The sequence below is a fragment of the Lactuca sativa genome, chromosome 4 (genome assembly GCF_002870075.4).
Source record: "Lactuca sativa cultivar Salinas chromosome 4, Lsat_Salinas_v11, whole genome shotgun sequence".
Classification (NCBI taxonomy): Eukaryota; Viridiplantae; Streptophyta; class Magnoliopsida; order Asterales; family Asteraceae; genus Lactuca; species Lactuca sativa.
Genome location: NC_056626.2, coordinates 126,532,110 through 126,550,670, shown reverse-complemented (window position 1 = coordinate 126,550,670; position 18,561 = coordinate 126,532,110). Strand labels below are relative to the sequence as shown.

The following is an 18,561-nucleotide window of genomic DNA, read 5'->3' as shown; positions in this document are numbered from 1 at the left end:
TTCAAGTACATACCAAAATAGTTATGGACTTAGACACTAATCCAACAGTCTCCCACTTGGGTAAGTCTAATAACTATTCTGTGTATGACTTCAGATCCAGATCTGCAATCGTAGCTTTCAAATGCCGCTGTCAACTCTGATCTTATCAGATACGCGTCCTTTAGACAAGGGATCATATATTCCTCTATTCTAGATATCGTATAGACTGAGACATGGATTTAAATCATTCTCTCTGTCTATGTGCTGTTTCTCGATTTCCGATTTATGACGACTGACAACAGACTACATTTGAACACATCAAATTAGTCCCGGCTTGGCCAAGCACTTAGTGTCATCACTAAATCATCGAGGGCCTAAAGATATCGCTCTCATCCTACTTTGGATAAAAGGAACGGATAAACTTTGATTCAATGCTTGCTTGCACTCACTCACCGAATCACAAACAACAATATGTTTTATGACACCAAGTTACTGGTGCGTTTACATATTATCAATGTGTAACCGACTCGCAAGATACAACTCACACATCTCGGTTTCAAGAATATAAGATGTTATCGTCTCACCAATCACTCGTGATAAAATCCATGAAGTGATCCAAGTGAGCGTGGGTTTAATCCAATGCTCAAACTCATATTCATAAGCACTCATGAACGTTGCAGCAAACATTTGCTTATGTCTAATACACTTTAGACAATCCACACACCAATTCACGACAGTCTTCATTCATACCTACTTCCAACATATGAACGACTGTGGTCTGTTCAAATAATTTGATTGTTCTGAACCAATTTAATTATTCAGGAAGTCAAAACATGCAAAGTAAAACACAATAATAATACTAATCCCATATGGCCCCAAACTCTGGGTATAAATAAAACATTTTATTTAATCACCATATTGATTACTCATTAATTGTTGTTTCGGGTAATCAACTTCTTACTTGAATTATAACAACAATTGTCCCATGCTCTTAGCATGCACACAATGTTTACCTACGGTCCTTATTTTGTGAAAATGAACACATTTCCAATCATACTCATTTCACAACTCCAAATCCTTATCATAAGTATAAGAATATCAAATTCTTGTTACATACGCTAGATTCTAACATTTTATGCAATGATTCTTTCGTAAATTCATAGCTCAAAATCATCATGACTTGGCTGATCTCTATCAGAAACAATTCTATAGATATGATGTCTCTCATTCAAAGTACATTCCTATGAACATCCTTCTTGCATAACAGGTTTCTAATATAGATTCTCAATATCCAACTCCCAATATGGAAACATTTCCATATTTGCCATATGACAAATCATTCTTAATAGAATCTTATCTATTCATAATAATGTCGATATGGTCCATCCAATACCATACTTCCAACTACTCACAAGCGACCAATCCTCAGCGAACTTTGGATCGTCCTTTGATAGTTGTTTAATTATCTTAGTCAAAACTGATTCTTGTCCTTTTTCCCTCTAAATGCGCTAGACATTTGGAAAATTTTAGAATGGTCAAATATTATACCATCTGCAATCGATCCTTTACCCGAAGCGTATGGGATACGATGCATAATGTCTTACATAAAGATACGATACTTTATCAATCTTTTGCCATAATATCTTATGTGTCACATTCTCACAATTTGAACTATGAAGAGGGATGCCACAATCATAATCGAAATTTTGAGAACGCATTATGTACTCTTGACTATATTTATTAACATTCCATAACCTAAGCCTTTAGATTTGAAATGAAGCATAATATTCTTTCCCTTAATTATAGCAAAACAACTATTCAACCCTTACGACTTTGCAAAGTATAACTCTTGTTTTCTATAATTAATATTGCTAACTTGCAATACTTGCCTTAATAATCATACAAGCACAACATTTATGCTCCCACTATCATGATGATTATTATCATATAAGCATAACACTTATGCTCCCACTAGCTTTGACATGATAATCCTTTATCTAAGCTTCTTAAGCTTATACACATTTGCCTTAGATAGCTCATATGTGTGTCTAAACAATTCAGACTAATTGCCAAATCTCACAATTCGAATTTTGGAAACGGATACCGTAACCATAATCGAATTCGAGAATACAATTTTCACAATCACTATCTTCTTAAAAACTTTCTTAGCAAAAGCATTTCCTCACAATCATTCTTATGAAGGATGGAATCTTATGACACTTAGATTTTAGTGGTGTATGTGTTCCTATCCATGCAAATTTACCCAAAACCAAAGTTTGCGACAAATCCAAACTCTTATGGACTGAACTTTTTTAATCTTGATTTCTTGCATTATGGTAACACGAGTGCCCACCATGTCTTCCAAGTAGTTAAGCAACTTATCCTTTCTTATCAATGTACTGTTCATTGATCAAGCTCCTTGCCTTTTATGCATTCAAATGAGAACTCATAGAACTCACATGCATAATTAACTCAATTGGAACCGCACAAAAACAAGATAATGTCAACATGATAGGTTGTAAACCTCAAGTCGTGTGCTTGTGATGATCGATAAGGTTTATTCTTGATTAGTTCTTGAAACTTTTCAAGACCATTAAGACTCCCACTAACTCCTTGACATATAAGATTCTCTTGTCAATCAACATTTCTCGACAAACAAATATTCAAGAGTTAGTGTAGCTTTTATCAAGACTAAACATTTCACAAAATTGGTCCTAGTTGGTCTTTGTCTTACCTAAGACATCACAACTTTCCAATTTCAAATGTGCAGTAATAAGAAAACCCTTTTTTTAGATTCCACATTTGATGAATGTTATAAACCTTCTTAAGACTTGTCACTCATTGTCACAATCTTAACTCTAAGACTTGGTTTTGGAACGAAGTATGATTGACTTCTTGATTTAACCATTTCTTTAATTCTTGATTCCTCTTCTCAGACATACAATTGCACTAAGACTCTCTTAGAGGATCAATTGAGATATGGTTCTTAATCATTAAGACCTATCATAAAACATAATAAAGGTACTCTCCCTTCTTCTTAGAATAGAGAAACTTTTATCCTTCTGCCTACTTGATTCTTCTTATTCGTTCTGCTATTGATTTAAACTCTTTCAAATCAACTCGGAATTACACTTAATCTTATAAGTATAATCATATCCACTAACCCTTTAGTAAATCATGACGAATATCTTTGTCACTCTTGTGGTGGACTTGATCAACACACAACCTTGTGTACCTGATCTCCTAGTCCTTCACTTGACACTTTGTCAACGAATTAGTCTAATTTCCAAATATGAAACTTTTCATTCATCATGCAATACTTGTTGTATGATTCCAAGTTTCTATCCAATTGAACCTTGGGCGATGAAAAACTTTCCCTATTTAGTAAATTCTTGACCTTTCCACAAATAACATAATTAAGAATCAAATCCATTATTGCTAATAATAGAAACTTTCAAACATCAATTTTTGATACACGTCGTTCCAAGGATAAATAAATAATGTAAAAAATCAAAATTTATTTTATTGCAGAAAATTTTGTCCTTACAATGCAATTCAATTGAAAAACTATGTTAATACATATTTCTTAGCAATCTTATTCTAACTCCAAGTAGTAGCTCAAGATTCTAATCTTCAAGTAATGCGATCGAAATCCATTTCTTCATGATTAGATTCCGTTCACTTCTTCCCTTAAGCTTCCTCTCTTTTCTTCGATCCTACAAGAGATCGAAATGTAATCTTATCACATCATGTATTAAGAATCTAGAATAGGAACTTAAGAGAGTTAGTTAATGGATTTTACCTAAAGTAGAGCCATACGTTTTGACTCTCCCATCTCTTAGATCTCTTAGGTAAATAGGGCAGCTTCGTCTCCAATGCCCCTTCTCTTGGCAATAAAAGCAAATTGACTCTTTTGGAACAGCACACGGAACTACTTCTGACTTTGCCTTTCTCTTATGATCAAACTTTTCGATCACGGCATGCCTTTCGTTGCCATTGCCTATATCCATAGAGGTCTGGAAGGTCGATCCACCAATCAACTTTGCTTTTCCAGTGCGCCAAATCATTGCTAATTCAGCAGCAATAAGCATATAGGTGAGATCAATGAGGGTTACGTCGTGGTTCATCATATAGTACTCTCTTACAAACTCACTATATGAGTTAGGAAGTGATTGAAGAACCCAGTCAACATCCAGCTCCTCATAGACAACAGATCCCAACATTCTTAATCTATCAATGTGTGACTTCATCTCTAGGATGTGTGCACGCACTGACTTTCCTTCTTCATGTTTACTTGCCAAAAGGGCTTGAGTAAGTTTGAACTTTTCAATCTTTTGAACTTGTGGGTAAGGGAGAATAATAGGAGGTGGAGGAAGTGAAGCATGATCTCGTGTTCCTCGATCGAATCATGGAATATCATCTTCATGTGAAAAGCTTGTTCCACGGGATTTGGGAAGACCATAGTTGTCATACTTTGACATCTACAAAACGGGAGAAAAATTAAATTCAAGTTAATTGATTGATTGAGTCCTTAATAAATCACCCAAATGAGATATTAAGGCTAGGACCCAACACAATACTCTACAACCTAGAAAAGGGATGCCGTAATCTAGTTGCAGAATAATTGAAGGTAAGTGAATGACGATTCACTAATTTCCACCATGAAAAACGAAAAAGAAATTTAAGTTTTAAATCTATTGAAAATTCCTAGATCTTTTGAGATTCATTGAACTTTTCAATGGCATGTTTAAATCTCGATATGCCCCTCAAGTTTGTGACTGGGATACCGAGGATCACAAAGCGGGTGTGAATAACCATGCAAACTTACCGAGGATCACAGTCATCTATTCGATGTGCCGGTTAACCACACACGCTCCACCGAACTATGACAAACACTGAGTCACCCTTTGCTACCTTTGCTTAGAACCATTTAGTGTGCCGGTTAACCACACACGCTCCACTAACGTCTTCGCAAGGGCACAAAGTGTAATTTCATGCAATTGCATCAATTCACTTTTGCCTAAAGTAACTAAGATTGGGAATTTGTAAAAGCATTTGGTTACTTTTGTACTTCATTATACTTATAATGGAAGGCTTCTGTCATATCCTACCCGTTCGGCTAACGACCCTCCGCTAGTCAAGAGTACGGTGGGTAAGAGTGGATACCCATTCAATCGCCATTTTATAGGCAATTTCCTTAAACACCCCTTATAGACCAGCTGTGACATCCCCAAAATCACGGCCAGAAAAGACCGGTTTGTTTATGTTTTGTTTAAAAATCAGAGTACTTCATTTCATAAAAATGTTGCGGAATTTGTCCCCAAAAAAACATGGTAAATACGTTATTAAAACATTTTCGAGGAAACGCATTTATTTCATTTTAAAACGTTTGGGATGTCATCATTAATACAGGAACATAAGCATAAACAGAACTTACAATTATTCACACTAGTGGTCTACATCTCTTTAAATCTCTCAGTGTAATGTCACTTCATATCAACACCTGTGATATAAATAAACTGAGTGGGTCAGGTTGGGAAACCTGGAGAGCACATAGGGTTTTCAACCCACAATAATATAGTTATTATCTTTAAACATCAAGCAATCAACCCAATTACCCATTCCCGTTATCCTCACATTACGTCCCTAAAACATCTAACACAAGGGACTTAGTCAAAGGACTATCATTGGGATGGAGTGTACCTAGTGAGCACACAGTTCACACAGTTCGAATGAACACACAGTCCGAATAAACACACAGTTCAAATAAACACACAGTTCAAATAAACACCTACAGGTTGCGAGCCTGCTAGTGTTCCACTGGACTGTCTAGAATAGTCCGTGGTCGTCATCTATACTCCGCTAGATGACTAGATCATCAAGAACAGCTATAACGAGGCCTCTCATTATTTCATTTTATCACACAGCAACTAATACATCTACCCATGTTTTACCCCAACATTTCCGTAGATATAAAATACATATACAGTTTAAATCATTGAAAACATGTATAAATTGTTCATCCAGCATAGATAGCAAGTATAAAGATAATATACACACACAGCACGTAATTTATATAAAATACTTCATATCTATGTGTAAGCTGAAAGGGACCATGCACTCACCTGAGTAGGTGGTGACTCAACACTCGAACAGTGCTTCGATACTCTCAAAACAATTTCCTTCGATAAAACCTAGTATCAATACCACTAGGGTTTAGTCTAACGATAACCGCGACAAACTAATAGTCTGACTATTATTATTATTATATAAGCGTTAAATAACACTCAATATAACTCATAATAATAGCCCAAATACTCATTATAAGTTCCTAATAATGTTACTATATTAAAACATAAGCTATACTAAAGATGGGTTAGGCGTAGCTCACTTACAGCGGGTTTTCTCGAAAACCGGGCTTCGCTGGAGCAGCGTTCCCGAGCCGAAAGGCTCTTTTCTCGGGACTCCGGGAGCCTCGGGGCTTCCTTTGGGTGCTAGGGGGTTTACCTAGGCTTTTAGGGGGGTTAGGGAGGCTAGAGAGAAAAAGTGAGTTTGGGAGGTGTGAAGAGAAGGCTAGACCCGGCACCTCTATTTATAGTGCAAAATCTGATGGACTCGCCGAGTAGGGGGGACCTACTCACCGATTTGGTCCATGTGGTGGCCTTCTGGTGGTGCCACGTGTCCAATTCTGGTGGTGCCACGTCACCCCCTATCGCGTATCAGCCTTCGAACTTAGAAAAATCATAACTCTCGCATACAAGCTCCGTTTTCGACGTTCTTTATATCCACGCGTAGGTAAAATCAATATCTACAACTTTCGTTTAGACTCCATCAACTAAATCTCGACCGATCTCAAATTTAATAGTAGGAGGCATTTAGACTGTTAAATGGCCGCGAAGAATTCATAACTCCTTCATACGAACTCCGTTTTCGTCCATATTTTTACCGTTGAGTTCCTATTAATGAGATCTTCAACTCTCATTTAGGTCATGCAAGCCAAAAACCGCTCGAACTAAAATTCGAGTTTCGGGCCGTGCACTACTAAGCCGTATCTTAGAAAAATCATAACTTCCTCATACGAAGTCAGATTTGGGCGTTCTTTTTATCGATGCTCTTAGTTTAACATATTCTAAAACTTTTGTTTAGATTGCTAAAGCTAAATCTCGCTCTATCGTAAATTCACTATTTACGCTTCCCGGTGTCTTGCCGGTTTTGCCGTAAAACTTCGACGGGCCATAACTTCTTCGTTATAACTCGAATTTCGGCGTTCTTTATATGTACGGAAACCTTCTGACATATTCTACAACTTGGTTAGGGTTATTTATTCTAAATAATCTTTTTGTCGAAAAGTCGTTTTCGACCCCTATTGCATCTAATTTGACTAGCCCGGATCTGCGGGCGTTACACCAGCTTCGTGAATGAGGCCTACTAACGGTAAGACTGACTGTTTACTCATACATATATAATACTAGACTTTTAATGTTATATATAGTATAGGGTGTATTTTACACTTTTAAAATACTAGGTGTTCTAATTTAATAAATTATACTTTTAATTTAATTAAATTTAAACCAACAATTTTATGGGTTTATTAAATCTCTTTTAATTATACACCTTAATTAATTAATAAAACCATAAGGGTGTGATTTGAACCTTTTCAAAACAATACTAGGGTTTGAGAATTTAACATTTCTAAATTAAACTTTTAATCAACTTTTAAATTCCAAAACTTGAGGGCAAGTTTTGAAACATTTCAAAACATTAGGGTTTAACTTATTTAAATTTCAAAACAAAAACTTTTAAGTTCAAATTTAAACTATAAAACCTAAAGGGATTAATTTGAAACTTTTCCAAACTTTGTCAAGAATATTCTAGATCACATAATTCAAATAAGGCAATTAACTATTAATTGGTGGTTATCTAATTAGATCTAGTTCAAATTCTTGTAAGATAATGATCAAATAATTTATATAATTTAACATTTATCAAATAAGGTAACAATTATCTAATTAGATGACCAAAATCTTTTATTTTGACAAATAGAATCATAAGGGATCAACAAAATTCGAATTTTATTAATTTTAAACCATTATGGAAATTATCCTAAGTCAAAATAGGTAAAAATCCCGAAAATCCGCCTGTCTGACAGCTAAACTCGCCGAGTGCCCTTAAGGACTCGCCGAGTTCACCCTACTCGTCGAGTCCACATTGGAACTCGACGAGTTTGTCAGGCAGATGGCCAAAAACTCGATCTTGCAACATGAATGAATGTACTAGGCATCAATACAATAGAAACCAATCAAGACTCTGATACCACTGATGGGTTTTGGCTATAAGAACATCTTATGTGCTCATGCAAACCCTAATGATTGGATCTAGGTTTCTCTATTGTACATGCAATTCATCCAAGACTTTAAACCCTAGTTCTAGCATATAATTAATCATATTAACATGTGAAAGGGTTTTTAGATCTTACCTTGATTGTTATGTAGTAATAACAATCTCAAATTCTCCTTGTAATGACTTTAGAAAGCTTAGAGTCACAATTATCACTCCTAATGGTTCACAAACACCAAGAGCAAGAGGATGAAGAATGAGGAGAGAGGAGGCTGCCCAAGAACGTCCAAAACCCTAGAGGAACTCTTATCCACGTTTTTTAGGGATTAAGGGTACTATATATACATGTAGGCTATTAGGGTTTTCAACTAGGAAACCCTAATTTGACTGCTTAAGCCCTAAGCATCCCATGAACCCTTGGACGATTTCTAATGGGTTTCCCCATAGAATTCGTCCAACCTATTATTCCAAGGTAATCCATAGCCTAAATGCAATTATCTTATAATTACAGTTTCAGTCCCTTAAGTTTAACTAATCTCTTTTAGCCACAAAATTAACTATCAGTTAATTCTTGACTAATATTAATTAAACAATATGATTTCTCCTTTAATATATTATTCTCATAATATATTAATAAATCATAATTAATCCTTTCTCTCCATAATTCATCCTATCAAGTTGCTTTGGTGAAGGCAACCCAAAAGGACCATTCATCATCGGGTCAAGTACATACCAAAATAGTTATGGACTTAGACAATAATCCAACAGCAACTTCATATCCAAGACATGAGCGCATACCGACTTTCCATCTTCTTGTCTTTTCGCCAATAGGGCTTGAGTAACCTTGAACTTTTCAAGTCTTCAAACACGTGGGTCAGGGAGAATAATTGGAGGAGGTGGAGGAAGTGAAGAATGATTTCCATTTCCACAATCCAATCGTGGAACATCATCTTCATGTGGAAAACATTTTCCAACGGATTCAGGAAGACCATAGTTGTCAGACTTTGACATCTACAAAATGGGAGAAATTCAAGTTAGTTGATTGGAATCCTTGATATAACACCCAAATGGAATATCAAGGCTAGGATCCAACACAATATCCTACAATATGGAAGAGGGATGTCGTAATCCAAATTGTAGAACATTTGAAGGTAGGTAAATGACGATTTACCAATTTACACCATGAAAAGCGAAAATGAAAATTAAGTTTTAAATGAACTGAAACTCCTAGATCTTTTGAGATTCATTGAACTTTTCAATGGCATGTTTAAATATCGAGTGTGCCCTTCATTTGTGATTGGGATGTCGAGAATCACAAACAAGTTGTGGATAACCATGCAACTATGCATGGTGCCCCCAATGTTACAGTCACCTAATCGACGTGTCGGCTAACCACACACGCTCCATCGATCTATGACAAACATCGAGTCACCCTTTGCCACCTTTGCTTAGAGCCCAATTAGTGTGCCGGTTAACCACACACGCTCTACTAACGTCTTAGCAAGGGTGCAAAGTGTAATTTCATGGAATAGCACCAACTCCACATTTTTTTCTAAAGTAACTAAGATTTTGGGAATTTATAAAACATTTAGTTACTTCGTATTTCATTATACTTATAATGGAAGGTTGTGTCCTATCCTACCCGTTCGGCTAACGACCCTCCACTAGTCATGAGTGCGGTGGGTAAGAGTGGATACCCAATGACGGTCATTTTACAGGCTGCTTCCTTAAACACTCCTTATAGACCAGCTTTGTGAATGAGGTCTATTAACGGTAAGACTAACATTTACTCATACATATATAATATTAAACTTTTAATTCTATATAGTATAAGGGTGTATTTTATACTTTTAAAATACTAAGTGGTTTAATCTAATAAATTATACCTTTAAATTTATTAAATATAAACCATTGCATTATGGATTTATTAACTCTCTTTTAATTACACACTTAATTAATTTAATAAAACCATAAGGGCGCAATTTGAACTTTTCAAAATACTAGGGTTCTAGAATTTAATATTTCAAAATTAATGCATTTTAATTAAATTTTATATTCCAAAACTTGAGGACAAATTCGGAAACCTATCAAAATATTAGGGTTTAACTATTTAAATTTCAAAACTAAAACCTTTTAAGTTCAAATTTAAACTATAAAACCTAAATTGTGTAAATTGAAACTTATCAATGTTACTAGGTTAAATATTTGACTTATAATAATATTATATTATCCATATTTAACTAAATCCATCTATTTTGATGAGGATAACCATTCCAAACTTTGAAAATCGATTTTAGGCAATAAAAACGAGTTTTGGTAATTATACTTAACAAAATCTGCTCAAAAAATCGAAAATCCCGTCAACAGCACTCTGGACTCACCGAGTGCGTTGATGGACTCGCCGAGTTCAGTCTACTCGTCGAGCTCACTGATGGACTCGCCGAGTCGGGGCTACTCGTCGAGTCGGCGACGCAGACAGCAAAAAATTCGACTTTCTAATCCTTTGGCAGTTCACTTTTGCATATATTCAAATAGAAAAACGACCTAGGCTCTGATACCACTGATTGATTTTGAACATAACATCTTTCCTATGGTTTTCATGCAACCCTAATTGCTTTGATCTAGGTTTTTCTAATTAAACATACAACATTGAATACCAAAGCAATAAACCCTAGATCTAACATGTGATAATCGATATTAACATAAGAATAGGATTTAGATCTTACCTTGATTGTTATGTAGCAATAACAATCTATTCCTTTTTGTAATTGGCTTCTGAAAGCTTAGTGCCTCAACTTTTGCACCTCTAATGGAGTCACAAACACCATAAGCAATAAGGATGAAGAAGGAGGAGAAGGAGAGGCATAAAAACGTCCAGAAACCCTAAGGGATTCATTCACACATTTTTGGGGCCTTAGGGGTCCTTATATAGTTAGTCCATTAGGGTTTTCAACTAGAAAACCCTAATCTGACTGCTTAAGCCCTAAGCAGCCCATGGACTCCTTTTAGAACATCCATTGGACGAATTCATTATGGGCTTCCTATAGAATTCGTCCAACCTATATTCCAAGGTGATCCATAGCCCAAATGCAATTATCTTATAATTACAATTCCAGTCCCCCTAAGTTTAATTAATCTCTTTTGACCACAAAATTAATTCTCAATTAAATCCTGATCAATATTAATTAAACAATATGATTTCTCCTTTAATATATTACTCTCGTAATATATTAATAAATCATAACTAATCCTATCTTTCCATAATTCATCCTACAAGTTGCTATGGTGAAAGCAACCCAAAAGGATCATGCTCATAATCGGGTCAAGTACATACCAAAATAGTTATGGACTTAGACACTAATCCAACAGTAATTAGATAAAATCATGAAGAATTTTCATGTTAGTTCCACTATATACTATATTGGCGATGTGACTTTGGAAGTTGGAAGCTATTCTACAAGGTGGAAGAGATTTGTATAGAAAAAGATTAACGTTTTAGGTTGAAGGATTTTATTAAATAGTCAACCAGACTAAAATTAGTAAACAGGGTTATCGAGCTATGCGCGAACCACTCGAAGTATGGATCATTTGTTTCTTGCTTGTGAGGTAGCGGCTTAGTCTTGCTTGCAAATTGCTCGTTGGTGGGATTTTATGTTTCCAATATGGTCTCACTTAGAGACTTGTATTGGGTGAATTTCATGTCTTTGGAGTTCCCATAATGCCTTTGTTTTCACCTTTTCAGATAACAAGTACCGACTGACTCCATTTTTAAAAAAAATAGGTTTGTCTTCTTTTAATTGGTTTATTCATAGGAATCGTAAACTTTAAGTCCATTGAGTTTCTTGGTTACAAAAGTCGGTCACATGTATATCTTTGTGATTGTTTCTTTCTTGTTCCAGATGTTTGCTAGTTTATGAAATTTAGTTATTCTAAAAATAAATTGCAAAAATTAGAGTATATTACTTTTTACATAAGAAAAATACATTATCTAAAAAAAATATTGAACTAAGTTGTTATTATATTCTTTGAACCCATTGTATTTATGTCATTTATGATTTTAGCTACCAATTTAAACCCTCAACAAACCTTTCAATAATAACCACCCAACTTAAACCATTTATTTAAGAAAAATAGTGTTTCATAGCTCAATTTATTGCCCCTTTATTATAGAATCAACTGTCGCTTCTATGATTTTGTTTTTAGTCGCAAATGTACTTTGATGTGGTGTATGTCTTTAATGTTTATGAACTTAATTGGGATATTATTATTTTGTTGCAGTATATGTCACTTCATATAGTTATGGAACAAATGGGCTAGTCACAACCACCTAAACGACTCAATGTTAGTTATGTTAGTTGGAGAAGTAGCCCGAGGTTCTATACTTGTATTCTCTAAGAAAAAGTTTAACTCAGAGATCTATTTCAATACAACAAACTGGAAATACAAACCAAAATTTGACTAACCTACTCCCTTATATAAATACAAATATTATATATCTAGTCTCTATATTTTACTATATTATTCATACCTGCATAAATAAAATTGATGTCACGTTTGTTTGAATGGATGGAAAAACATATTACATGATTCTAAAGTAGTAATACAAATCGACCCATCAATTTACTGAGAGCTAACATAATCAAATTCAGTTTCAATCCAACAAACACATTACAAAAGTCACATTTCACAATACCAATCTTCACATCAACATGTTCCTACCATTAATCGACTTAATCTCCAACAAAATATGACCCACAATCCATGGAAACCCCAAACATTTCACACTTCCATTACAATAATCCCTATGATAAGTAACATGATACCATGCAGCCGCCAATTTCTGGTGATCCTCCGCCTTACACGCGCCCTCAAACCACCCTCTCGCCTCCCTATGCAAACTCTTAACCGCCACCAAAATCCGATCTTTTGTCTCTCCATACCTCCGATTATCCCGTTGCAAATATGATGACTTATTCCGTATATTACCCGTCAAAATCTCATCTTCAGTTTCCGCTTCATAATAATTCATCAAACTAGTTAAAGCATCAAGATACATCTCTTTGTGCATCAATGCCATCTCGGTCAACTCCTTAAAGCCGTTGACTTCAAGATCTTGATCGTAAGAATCTTGAATGGATTCCGTTGAATAAGCAGAAGCCGAGTTTTTGAGATGCTCGGATTCTTTTGTGGCACGATAAAGTTTCCCGAGTGGGCCTTGGGAGATGTACATGGGTCTGTCCCACCGCGCCATGAAATCAGGGAACTCATGTGGTCTTAAACCCCTAGGCATTTCGGCTGGTGCTCCTGTTTTGGCAAAATCAACTGCCATTGAGTGAAGTGTAGCTAATTGGAGACATTTTGAGCTTAATGCTTTCTCGGGTTCCCGATCTGCATGAACCAAATGTGCAGTCGAGATTGCTCCAAGTGTATCGCTTGTCATGTAATCCACAAAAAACTTCCCGATTTCCTGCATCGGGGTTAGCAATTTTCAGTTTTTGTATTATCCTTTTGTCAACGGGAACATAAATGCTACATATGCTCCAGTCTGGATATCCGATATCCACATGACTGGAGCATATAACTCGGATGGCCGGAGCATAAAAATGTTCCATCCATCCGGTATATGATGGAACCTAAAGATTGGATGGCTTTAGCATAAACCATCCAATCTGGATGACCGGAGCATTCTATGCTCCGGCCATCCGATATTAGATGATTGGAGTATTAAAAATGCTCCAAATCATATGATATTTTGGCTACTAGAATTTTAAATTACCGCTAACGTAACGTCATGATCCATCAAACGTGGTCTTCGACCAGTGTAATCCATAGGAGTCACGGTTCGAGGTGGGATTAAAGATTCATCCCAGCTAACAAAATACAAATCCCCATCAAGATCGCCACCAGAACATTCATTCGGATGAGGCCTGTTAAAAAATACACCAAATCATAATTACAAAAAACATTTTCAACTTTATAAAAAGCAATACTCGTTACCTCTCTCCTTTTTGAGGAAACACAATGCAATCTTTATAATCTTTCTCATCTAATGCAATCTCATAAACAGCTTCAAGCACTCTCACATCTCCAGGGTGAAGACACGGATTTCTTGTAACCACTACTTTCCCCATCACCACTGATGTAGCCTCATCCATCTTTTTGAAAAACTTTTGATCCCGGAATCGCAATTCCGACTTTGTCAATGTGATTCTAACATAAACTTGTCCATAATCCAAAACCCCGGATTCATCCAAACACCCGACAAGAATCCGCCCTTTTGGGACAAAAACCCGACACCTCGTTCTAAGATCTGAAAGCAAATTGTCATGATGAGAAAGAAGCATCATTGAAAGATATGGTTCCTGATTCGGCTCATAACCTTGAAGCAACATCTTTACAAGAATATCTTTCACATCATAATTCCCCAAACCATCCAAAACCACAAGTGCATCTTCTCGACTATACAACATCGCGTTTAGAACTTTAAGTTGTAAGTCTTGTAATGCCAAAAAAGCATCATCTTTCACACCCAAAGTTGAGAAAAGGGTAACAATTTCACGGTTTAAGTAACAAGATTGAGATTCGCTATGTTTTGTGACATTAAGCATTCGGTTTTTAGAGTCAAATTTGAGCATGCTTTTACGTAAAGATAGTTTCTTGAATGAATTTCGGTCAACACAAATGACGCCTTTATATCCACCATATCGGATTTGAAAAGCTGAAGGGGTATGCTTTAATCCATATTTTGAAGCAACTTCTTTTGCGAAAGAAAGAGAAATTTTCCCAATTCCATCTGAAAAACAATAGTCAACACCATCGGTTTTGACTTCGATATCGGGAATTACCTCAACATGATGTGGTAACACTTCGATTGTTTGTTTGGATGTGCTAAATAATTGTCCCATTCTTGCAGCACATTTTGATACACTTTTTATACTTGTGAAACACCCCATCCATTTTCTTATACTTTCTGCTGTCACGTGTTTGTTAGAAGCAAACATCCATACAGAGTTTGACCGGAGTTGACTTGCGGAAAATGCTAAAAATTCGAAATGTTTTGATCCTATTGTAACCCCGTTTTGCATAATATCAAGTGTGCGATGGTACACCTTGGTATGGTGAGACTTCGCGAAGATTCCTTGTTGGAGGTTTATTGAGATGACATTTGGCTGAATTTTACCCCAATCTTCATCAACAAATGTTACTCTTAGAAAATCAGAAGAATATTCCGAATAATGCTTAACTATGTAATTTGAGGCCTCGAGTTCAGGACCCAAGCAGTAAATCTTTGATGGGGTGATGTAAACTCTATGAATGCTCATAATCTTGTTTTGATTTGTTGATTTGGTATCTGGGATTTTGACGGTTTTACCCTTGGTGTCGAGCTTTTCTTTGATGAACTCGATGGGGTTGTAGCAAGTGACATGAGATTTATGCATTCTCTTTAAAATAGTCATGATGGACTCTGAATCTTGACTGATTATGAACTCGATTAGGTCATGATCTACTGAAGGAAGACTTAGTTTTTGAGTTTGAACCAGAGAGTTGAGTTGAAAGAGGATCTCGTATGGTAAGTTCAACTCTGGTGGACATTTTATGAGGGGGACTATGTCAGATGAAGTATGAAATTGTTGGCCTTCTCTCATTGACAACTTTATCAGATCTTTGATATAAAAAGGCAAAGTTTTGAAGCTATCTAAGGCTGGAGATCCATGTTTGAACTCCAAACATAATGTAGATGACTGACCGATGGATTTCTTGCTGGAGAAATCTGTGGTTCGAACCCATGTGAACTCAAATTCTTCCTTGCAGATATGGTAGCGATCGGAGGTGAACCTTGGTGAGACTTTGGATCCTGATAGTCTCTGGTATAACTTTGGAGCATGTTTGAGCTACAGAGTAAACACAGATTCGATATTAAGTTCAATGATCACCAGGTTCCATAGAGTGACATCAATGTTAACAAAAAAAGAAACAGATTGAATACCTTTAGAAGCACTGCAATGGGTTCTTCGCTATCAATACAGCAAGGAGATGCCTCCAGAACATCACTAAACTGCAACTCTAACCTATAAAAATCCCCAGAATGTGTCACCCAAAACTCAAGACTCTTCCTTTCGGGCAAAACATAAGTTTTAACACCTTCCCAGGACTCCAAGACACACATGCAATCCATTTTTGGCAACAACCCAGTTCGCAAAAAGCCTTGTTCGAACCGATTATGGGGGTCTACCGGCCGGAAGATGACGTCATCGAGGGAATGAGAGAGGGAGAGGTTGAAACCCTTGAAGCAGAGGGCACCCTGTCGGGAAAGGGACATCGCCTTGGATTTGGATCCTAGGGTTTCGAATTGGACACGACCAAAGCCTCTGGACTTCCAGTTCTTGTGATCGGAAGAGATTTCGCAGGCGAATACCGTGGATTTTCCGGTGTGGCGTTCGAGGAAGTCGAGGAGGTCTTTGGCAGTGACTGATCGGGGAATGTTTGAGACTCGGACGGTGGCTGTGTCTCTCTGTTCTACCGCCATTTTCGAAGAGAAAGATGATAATCGGCGATCAGCAGCAGGTGGTTTTAGAGGGGTTTTTGGGGTTCTGTTCTTTCAGAGAAACAGTAAGAAAGGCAAGTGAAAAGAATCCATGGAAAGGAAAGCTACCCTTGCGTCATCGGAATATGGTACTTTTGGGATTTGAATAAAAAAAATACATATAAATATATTATTTTGCATGACACACACACACAAAAAAAAAAAAAAAAAAAAAAAAAAAAAAAAAAAGCGAGCTCCTCAAGCCTAATTAGAAGAGAAAACACAACATAAGAGACCATATATACCGATCAATATTAGATGACTTCATTAGGTGTAACAGTGTATCATATGGATTTATTAAAAATAAAAATTTAATATGAACATATAAACATTAAATATTTTATAAAATATTGGTTTTCTATAAAAAAATAAAACTTCTGAATATTTATGAAAGAAATCAAATCGTTTGGATCATTTATTAGAATTTATTATTAAATTAATAGAATGATAACCTTATATATATATAACCCATTAGATTTTTTTTGAAAATTTATTTTAAGAAAAAATTGAAATCCTCAAAAAATGACAAGTGGAAAATAACAATTTTAAAAATCCTAGAAAATGACATGTATCAAAATGAAGGAAAATATGACAAATGTCAAAAGTATTTTCATTTATTAAGTAGGATTTAACCTTATTTTTTTATCCAATTAAACGTGTTAACACTAATATCATCTGTCATAAACATTAATGTTTGCCTTTTATTTCTATTTCTATAAACTAATGCATTTCAAGTTTTCCAAATCACTCAAAGTGTGGAGTAAATGAGACTCAACGTACTCTCAATTGTGGGTTTAGAAGGTTTGGCCTATTTTGGGCTTCAGGTGCTTTTGGGTTTGGGCCATGGTTTTTGCGCCGATTAAGGGGAAGGGTAAAATAAATTTTTACCCTAAGAGTCAGGTTTGATAAATTAGATTCCCGGTTATGACCTCATTATTAATTAAGGTGTTATTTGATTGATTAGTACAGGAATTTTCCGATTCAGTAACCCGAGCATCTATTTGTTTATGAACGGATCGAGGTTAGTTTGCTTACTATACTGTAAGATACTAGGGTTTGTATGTGCGTGTTGTATGCCTGTTTGTTATATGTATGTGGAGTGAAATAGACCTGCACGACTGAAAAATACCGATTGAGTTGAAATAGACTCGGGGGTGAAATAGACCCAACGGTGAAATAGACCTGGTACAACCTTTAGATGACATGTGAGTTGAAATAGACTCAGAGGTGAAATAGACCTGATACAGTGTTGAGCTGATGTATATGTATGGCGTGTGGTATTTTGGGGAACTTACTAAGCTTTATGCTTATAGTTTTTAGTTCATATTTCAGGTGCTTCCAATTCAAAGGGGAAGAGCTCGAGATGATCACATCGCACACACCATGATTTTCCGCCTTATTTGATCCTGATGTATTTTTGGATGATTCGTTGACATACTTTGATTTCCCTTATGATTTTTATAAATATATTTGGTTAATGGTGTTATTAACACAAAAAAAAATTGGTCATAAAACTTTGGGACGTTACAAGTTCAAATTACAAAAGTACTATAAAAACAATTGAATTTTAACATAACATATTATCAAAAATGAAAGCAAGTCTTCCTTGAAGAAAATTCAATCCAGCAAAACTACAAATTAAATCATTTTTTGAGATGTGT

The 18,561-nt window shown here is 35.8% G+C and overlaps 1 protein-coding gene across 1 annotated transcript; it reads right to left on the bottom strand.

Annotated features, from left to right (window-relative positions):
• Window positions 1-12,914: 12,914 nt before the first annotated feature.
• On the bottom strand, window positions 12,915-17,053 carry LOC111902636 (RNA-dependent RNA polymerase 2). Its single transcript, XM_023898450.3, has 4 exons — window positions 16,304-17,053; window positions 14,314-16,208; window positions 14,093-14,243; window positions 12,915-13,783 (listed from the first exon to the last, which is right to left on the bottom strand). The coding sequence occupies exons 1-4, from the start codon at window positions 16,841-16,843 to the stop codon at window positions 13,016-13,018; spliced, it is 3,354 nt and encodes a 1,117-aa protein (XP_023754218.1). The 5' UTR covers window positions 16,844-17,053; the 3' UTR covers window positions 12,915-13,015.
• Between the last annotated feature and the right edge of the window lie 1,508 nt (window positions 17,054-18,561).

Bases quoted from the DNA above. Each gene is read 5' to 3' on its own strand.
- LOC111902636 (XM_023898450.3), bottom strand. From the start codon at position 16,843: ATGGCGGTAGAACAGAGAGACACAGCCACCGTCCGAGTCTCAAACATT. The intron at 14,244-14,313 runs GTAACGAGTATT...ATTTTTTAACAG, and splicing joins TTTCCTCAAAAAGGAGAGAG to GCCTCATCCGAATGAATGTT. The intron at 13,784-14,092 runs GTAATTTAAAAT...ACCCCGATGCAG, and splicing joins ATCATGACGTTACGTTAGCG to GAAATCGGGAAGTTTTTTGT.